The sequence below is a fragment of the Micromesistius poutassou genome (assembly GCF_964030765.1).
Source record: "Micromesistius poutassou genome assembly, contig: SCAFFOLD_5455, whole genome shotgun sequence".
NCBI classification, from domain to species: Eukaryota; Metazoa; Chordata; class Actinopteri; order Gadiformes; family Gadidae; genus Micromesistius; species Micromesistius poutassou.
This window is the reverse complement of record NW_028176982.1, coordinates 8080-16025: the sequence shown is the minus strand read 5'-3', so window position 1 is coordinate 16025 and position 7946 is coordinate 8080. Positions and strand designations below refer to the sequence as shown.

Below are 7946 nucleotides of genomic sequence, written 5' to 3'. Positions count from 1 at the left end.
GTCAGAGCCAGGGGGAGTATTCGCTCCTGCGATAAAAGCCCCCTCAATAAGTGCGTGAATCAGCTTGTTTGCGCTCAGGACTTTACTGTAACAGTGTGACGTCAGAGGGCAGTGGGCGGTGCTGAAGTGCAGAAGTCCCGCCTCCCGGCTACCCACCCGCAATGTTTACAACTTCTCAGGGGGGGTGAATGCCGACGCAGGCGCAAAGCACTCGACCAATCACAGCAGACTGGGCTACTCGGAAAGTGGGGGGGCCTTAATGCGACATGATGCAAATCTGACCGCTTTTGAAAGACGCTGACTGAAATTGTTTTTTGCAGGAATGAACAGTGTGAGAATAATAACGGGTATTTCTAAAACACAGGCACGTAACCCTTTTCTAGTAGTACCCCCAAATGCAATTAGTAACCCTAAAATAAGCATGATATGGGATCTTTAATAATGATGGGACTTTAGTACACAGCCTTATGTCTGTATATGTATTCATGTTGCGTAGTGTCTATTTTGCATACGTCTAACTGTTCAAGAGAGTCAACACCTTCCTTGTACGTGTGCATACTGATTGTGATTGTGATTCCGATGCCCCAGGGACCCCTCCTCCTCCTCCTCCGCTGACACAGGGTGGGTCTCTCACCGTGCAGCCCACCGACGCTGCCCGTCACCAGGATGCGACCCTGGCACCGGGCCTTCATGTCGGGCAGGAAGGCCTGGATGGTCTGGATGGTCCCCAGCAGGTTGACCTCCAGGATCTGCCTCATGGTGTCCAGGCTCTGGGCCTCCAGGGGCCCGATCAGCCCCACTCCCGCGTTACACACTGAGACACACACACACACACACACACACACACACACACACACACACATCTGCCTTTGATTCATGTCCTCGTTGTGTACTTCTGCTTTGTTTTCATTGTGTTATACCTACCATGCATAGATGACGTGTTCCTTGTCTTGAGAATTAAATGGCTCAGAATTACCCGCCGTGTTATGTGCCTTTGACACACACAGACACACGACACACACACACCACACACACACACACACACACAATGGCAACCCCTACCCAAGATGTCCACCCGCTTCTCCACCACCCTGTCCCGGGCCTCCAGGACGGACTGCGGGTTGGTGACGTCCATCTGCAGGATGTCCAGCGTGTCCCTGTGCAGGTCCTTGACGCAGCCCAGCAGACGCTCCTTCTTGGCCAGGTTCCTCATCGTGGCGTAGACTGTGGCGCGGTGTGACGAGACCAAGACCATCGCGTGATTAAAAATGTATTCAAGTTTGTTTTTCATTAAAAAAAAAAAACGGGAATACAAAATAAATGTATAAAAAATCATGCATTGATTTGTTTTGGTTTGATATATCTATTTTTAATGCAGTGTGTTCTTGCGTGAGAGCGCTTAATGCCCTCGGCGTTAAACCGCCGTATGGGCGGTGCGGACCCTACCTTTGTACGTCTTCTCTGGGTCTGAGGCTAAGCGCACGGCCAGGCTCAGGCCGATCCCCGACGAGCAGCCCGTGATCAGCACCACCTTCTTCTCCATGGCGCCAGAGTCTCCGACCTCCAGCCGCGCGTCCACCGCGTTCACCGTAGCCTCAGGGGCAGTGGGACGAAGAGACGAAGAGGCCTCTCCGGGATATAGAGACCAGGATGGTGCAGGTGGGAACATATCCTTCCTTTTCTCCCTCTCCTCCTCCTCCTCCTCCTCCTCCTCCTCCTCCTCCTTTGTGTTTTCACATTCCCCACCGCCACAAGGCCACCTGTATACCTAAACATCTCATTTTCCCAGCCAATCTCTCCCTGTTTTTTTGTTGTTTTTTTTTATCACAAGGAGATGGTGTGGTCATTACACGACCTTGAACATTGTACAACCTTGAACGCCGCCGCTGGCTGTTCCTATAGGGTATACTGGGCTGCAGCTGTGTGGGAACTGTTGTGGCCGTCTCTGTTTCTCAGGGTTTTTTGCTTATTAGTCACTTGTCTCTGTGTTTTGACGATCTCCGGTCGAGTTTAGGTTGTCATGCCTTTAACGGTAAGCAACCTCTGACTAGTTGTTTTATTTGGGCTGCTGCTTGAAAATGTCTCATTCAATCACTTTGAAATATAACATGAATACGTTGGGTACATTTTATGAATGCATGTTTGGCAAAGTGATTGTGAATGTGTCTGTATTCTCGTCCATATACCATGGTCTGTATACATGGGCCTATACGCGTCCAAACTTTCTTCTTAAATACCGATTTGTACCGGCAGATGGCAGCAAAACAATACATTATTAAGCAGTCGCATAAAACCACGACCATGGAATGGACGCATGAAGGCAATCACGTTGAGAGTTGCCAGAAACTGACACAATGCTCTTTGGTTGGGGAACGGAGGCGGGAAATGCTTGCCCTGTGTGGGTTTTTTTTTTTTATCACTGTCACATATTTATCGACTTCCTTAAATATTTTCCCAGGCTTACATTGAGAAAGTTGTAGCAGGGGTTTGGCCTTACAACAATTTAAATAGTAGAATGGGCCTTTATGTCAAGCAAAAATGATTCAGATTCAGGAGATATTTCCATCCAAAGGGTCTTTCACTTAAAATATGTGCAAATATATTTCACCAAAGAAAAACTGGTGTTTCAGACATAACTTTCGGTTAGGCCTACCTCTTCCTATCTCTTATTGATATTGATTTAACCTTTCTGCATACCTTCCATGAATGAACGAATGAGTACACGATATTCCCGTTTGTGTTGGCTTTGGTCAACTTGGACCCACTTCACCCCGTTCTTCCTGTTAAGGATTTCGTCTCCCGCAGCCAATAGCCCCCTTTCCACTCCTCACTGCTTGTCATGTCCGTCCGTCTGTCTGTCCCTGTGAGGCTGTACAGGGACTGCAGTCCAGCTGGCTTTGCTCATCCTATTGAGCAGCCCTTCAGCAGCCTCTACTTCGGAGGCCTGATTCGGAAGGCATTCCTTCTACAGTTGGATGCGAGGCGAACAGCAGTTTTCCTCCCAGTTTGTCAAATAAAAGCGCTGATTGGCAGCAGTCCAACGTAAAGTCCACTCCAATATCAAAAGGATGCACCACAAACGTGATTGACGATGCAGTAACATAAAGCTATTTTACTGGATGCTTCAACTCGGTGGGGTTTTTAGTATGGGAGGCTTCTGGCTCCAGATATGCCTTCAAGGCCTGTGAAGATACTGCAGTGCAGGTGGTGAATTCTATCCATGTGTGTGCGTGTACTGTGTGTGTGTGTGTGTGTGTGTGTGTGTGTGTGTGTGCGTTTACTGTGTGTGTGTGTGTGTGTGTGTGTGTGTGTGTGTGCGTGTACTGTGTGTGTGTGTGTGTGTGTGTGTGCGTGTACTGTGTGTGTGTGTGTGTGTGTGTGTGTGTGTGCGTGTGTGTGTGTGTGTGTGTGTGTGTGTGTGTGTGTGTGTGTATGTGTGGTTGTGTGTGCATGTGTGTGGTTGAGGGTATGTGCGTGTGGGTGTGTGTGTGTGTCTGTGTGTGTGCGTGTGTGTGTATGGTTTAGTGTGCATGTGTGTGGTTGAGAGTATGTGTGTGTGTGTGTGTGTGCGCGTGGGTGTGCGCGCGTGGGTGTGTGTGTGTGCGTGGGTGTGCGTGCGTGCGTGTGTGCATGCGTGCGCGCGTGCGTGTGTGCAGTGTGTGAACTCCATTGTGCTGATTATGCAAAAACAATTGCTCAGCCCGGAGATTAAAAAAAACAAAACAAAAACAAAGTAAGGCTACCTCTCTTTTTCCCGCCTGGTTTTCCCTCTGAATATGTTAGTGTCAGCATGTTGGCTGCCTCCCGCCTGGCTCCACATCTCTGTTGTGCAGTATAGAGTGTGGCCTGATGCTAGCCCCTCTAGTCCAGAGCTGCTACTTCGCTTAGCACAGGAATGTGTGTGTGTGTGTGTGTGTGTGTGTGTGTGACGGGGGGGTGGGGGGGCAGCCTTGATATACTTCTCTGAAAGACAAGCCCCCCGTAACGCCAGAAGTAAACAAACCTCTGGAAGCCTCCACAGATGTGAATGGATGACAAGACCCTGATGTGCGTGTGTGCTCCTGTGTGTGTGTGTGTGTGTGCGTGTGTGTGTGCATGTGTGTGCGTGTGTGCGTGTGTGTGTGTGCGTGCGTGAGTGTGTGTGGGGGTAAGTAAGTAAGGCTTTATTTATGTAGCACCTTTTCCATTAAAAATAGTGCTCAACAGAATGGATTCATAACAACAAATGTCACGATACATGAAACCATAATATACAATGAGGACAGGACAGAAACACGCATAAACATACTACAGTGAAGAAAAGGACCACGGTTTTAATGAGAAAATGGTCTGAACAAGTGGGTTGAAGATGTTTTTGAAACCCTGAACAGAAAGGAAAGACCATATCGGAGGTGGAAGACGGTTTCACAGAGATCATGAAGGAACGGTCACCTTTAGTCCCTAGTCTGGCACGAGGGACAGACAGAATGCCCCCTGCGTCTAACTCGGTGTGTGTGTGTGTGTGTATATGTCAGTGTGTATCTCGTGTGTATATGTGTGTGTGTTAGTGACTAAATGTGTGTGTGTTTGTGTGTGTGTGTGTGTGTGTGTGTGTGTGTGTGTGTGTGTGTGTACATGCGCACACGTGTGTTTGTTTGTGTGTTGGTGTGTGTGTGTGTGTGTGTGTGCGTGTGTGGGTGACACTGCGTGTGCGTGTGTGTTTGCAGGCGCATATGTATGTGTATGTGTGTGCGTACGTACGTGCATGTGTGTGAGTGAACGCACATGTATGTGTATGTGCCTACGTACGTGCATGCGTGTGTGTGTGCGTGTGTGTGTGTGTGTGTGTGTGCGTGTGTGCGTGCGCGCGCGTGTGTGTGTGTACACGTGTTGTTTCCGTCCTGAAGGAGGAGCGGGTTGGGGTGGGGGGGGGGGGTGTTGTGTTGGACCACCTCCACAGGTAGCCCGTCTCATGTTTGGGGAACGGAGGGCGTGCGACAGTGGAGGACAAGTCCTGCTGTGTCCTCGCTCACACACTCCACCCCCCCCCCCCCCCGCCCCCCCACCACCAGCCCCCCGCTGAATCAACTCATTCACAGCCTCCACCCTCCAGGGCTTTGCCCCTCGTTTGCACTGAGTCACACTGAGTCGCCCCGCTACCAGACAGAGGAAAAAAATGGATTATAGCATGTACAATTGTCACACACACACACACACACGCGCGCACACAGACACACACACACACACAGACAGACAGACAGAGACAGACACAGACAGACACACAGACTGACACACAGTGCAAGGTCTGTGTTCTCACACCAGATCCTGATGTAGCACACACACACACACGCAGGCACGCACATACACACACACACACACACACACGCACGCCCACACACATGCATGCACGCACACACACACGCACACACACACGCGGCCTGTCATCCAGCGGATGTGAGAGGAGCTGTGCGTGTGAGCCGGAGCTCTGTGGTGCGCAGGGTTCAGGGAACTGAGACGGCGTAGTTTCACGTGCGAGAAGAGGTGAGGGTTAAACCGCCGTTTGGTTGAACTGGTTACTACAAGACCTTTGCAAAACCCAGGGGCTTGTCTGTTGCACCGCTGAAGGTCTGAAGTGAACCAGGGACTCAAGTTGTATTGATTGGAAGATGTGCTTCGTAGAGCGTACAGCTGATTCACTGCATGTGTTCCTTCAAACGTTTAATTATTACCGCTATGAAACTAATCCTTCATGAGAGAGAACTCTGTGATAAAAAGTTTACTATTTCCTGTCTGCGCTGACGGAAACTTTTGGGGGATCTTACTTTCATACCAGTTTCTTGGTTGTCATTTCTTGGTGTGTGTGTGTGTGTGTGTGTGTGTGTGTGTGTGTGTGCGTGCGCGTGTGTGTGTGTGTGTGTGCGTGTGTGCGTGTGTGTGTGTGTGTGTGCATTTGTACATAAGTGTGTGGGTGCACGCATTGTGTGAGTGCAATGCATATGGTATGTTGGCCGACAATTTAAGTATCTTACGCATTTGATATAAACGCACAGTTTGCGTTGCCACGACGACGCTAACCCAGGAGTGATTGCTCTGCAGGCCCGCACATTAAACACGTAATACGGCGCTACCTATAGGGCGAAAGAAAGCCGTTAAAGCGGAATGGAAGATCCTGAGAAACATGCACGACTTCATTCACAAGCTCACACACGCCCACGGGCCCTCGCCGCCCCCTGCTAAAGTCATCACGGCAGAAATAAGAGATTGTGTGCGGAAACTATGGGATGGCTGTGAGTGTGTACACACACACACACACACACACACACACACACACACACACACACACACACACACACACACATGTGCGCGCACACACAACCAATCACACACACACACAGATGAACACACAAATACAGTATCATGGAGCAAATACATTTTCATACTCATTTTTCTTTGGGTTGCCCCGTGTGGGTCGTAAACGTAACGAAAATAAAAACTGAGGGATGGGTTTGTCAGAGGGCATGATGCATGTGACGACGGACTAATTCAGGGAGCTAGCAAAAAGCCTTGACGGGAAAACAGAAAAGGAGGACCGTCCATAATCCCAGAGAGCACATGGAGACGTCTGGGGGTCGCGTTCAACCGACCTGCTGGTCTGCAGGGTCGGGTCGCGGGTCAGCCAGGGGGGGGGGGGTAGCTCATCATTTACATAACGTACAGTTTCCCAGAGGCAGCGATACGAGGGGGTGACGTTTGAAACGATGTATGAAAGACATGCAGGATGGAGCTGCCAGCTGGACTCGTGTTTATTAGTATTTATTCTGGGGGGGGGGGTTATGTGCGTCAGCCGTCAGCTTCCCCCGGGGGGGGGCAAAGGGCTAGAAACCATTGGGCCGCATTCCACATCGCCCAAGTTTGTGTACAGGGCCCCGGAGCGGCAGGAAGTGGACGGAGATGGTGGAGAGTCATGGGAAATGTTCTCTCTCTCTCTCTCTCTCTCTCTCTCTCTCTCTCTCTCTCTCTCCTCTCTCTCTCTCTCTCTCTCTCTCTCTCGCTCTCTATGTCCTCAGGAGTCCACCGCCCTAGGGGCTGTGTGTGACCAACAGTCCCCAACACGACCAGAGCCGACGCTAGGGGTTTCTCTCTCTCTTTCTATCTCTCGTTTTCTCTTGTTCGCTCTCTTTTCTCTCTCTCTCTCTCTCTCTCTCTCTCTCTCTCATATCTACTCTCTCTCACACTCTCTATTTCTATCTCTCAGTCACACTCTCTCTCTTTATCTCTCTCACCCACTCCCTCTTTCTATCGCTCTCCCTCTCTCTCTCTCTCTCTCGCCCCTCTCTCTTTTTCCTATCGATCCTTTAGTTTTGGTCATTTGATATTTTGAGTCTACTCCTGCCTCTTCGAATTTTGCCCATTTGACACGTTTCAATTTGCCCGTCATCTAGATTGCTTTGAATTAGATTAGAAATGAATCGGCATGTGTGGTTCTTTCACAGTCATGATAGAAATATGTTTGAGAGACAGAGCCCCGACGGCTAAGTAAGTCACAGGCCCGGTGGAGTTCACCGGAGGACACTCTCCTGCTCCTGCATACCTTTCGCAGCTGTGCGAACGAGGATGCCGAAGATGAAGATGATGATGATGATGATGATAAGGAAGAGGCTATGGGCCAGGTTGACAGGTACAAACAGATCCCAGGGCTCTCTCCCCACATCATCTCCCACTCCCACTCCAGATAATATATGAAGACAGGAAAATCGATCGAGATCAATACGTACGGTTTGAGACAATATCCCACACCGAGGCAATTCAGGACAGGCCCGTGTTTCATCCCTCTGTTGTGGGAAAGGGGACTATGGCGATTATGAAACTCTATCTCGAGCGTCGTCGCGTGTTTAATAGAGCTATCGCGTGGTCGGAGGGCGTTATGAGTCCCAGTATAGCGTGCTGGGTCGTGGATTATTCAGCCG

The 7946-nt window shown here is 49.9% G+C and overlaps 1 protein-coding gene across 1 annotated transcript; it reads right to left on the bottom strand.

Annotated features, from left to right (window-relative positions):
* Nucleotides 1–634: 634 nt before the first annotated feature.
* On the bottom strand, nt 635–1546 carry LOC311377417 (estradiol 17-beta-dehydrogenase 1-like; the record flags this gene model as incomplete). Its single annotated transcript, XM_084491312.1, has 3 exons — nt 1447–1546; nt 1063–1224; nt 635–814 (listed from the first exon to the last, which is right to left on the bottom strand). Coding segments are annotated over exons 1-3 (439 nt in total), but the record flags the coding sequence as incomplete, so codon positions are not given.
* Between the last annotated feature and the right edge of the window lie 6400 nt (nt 1547–7946).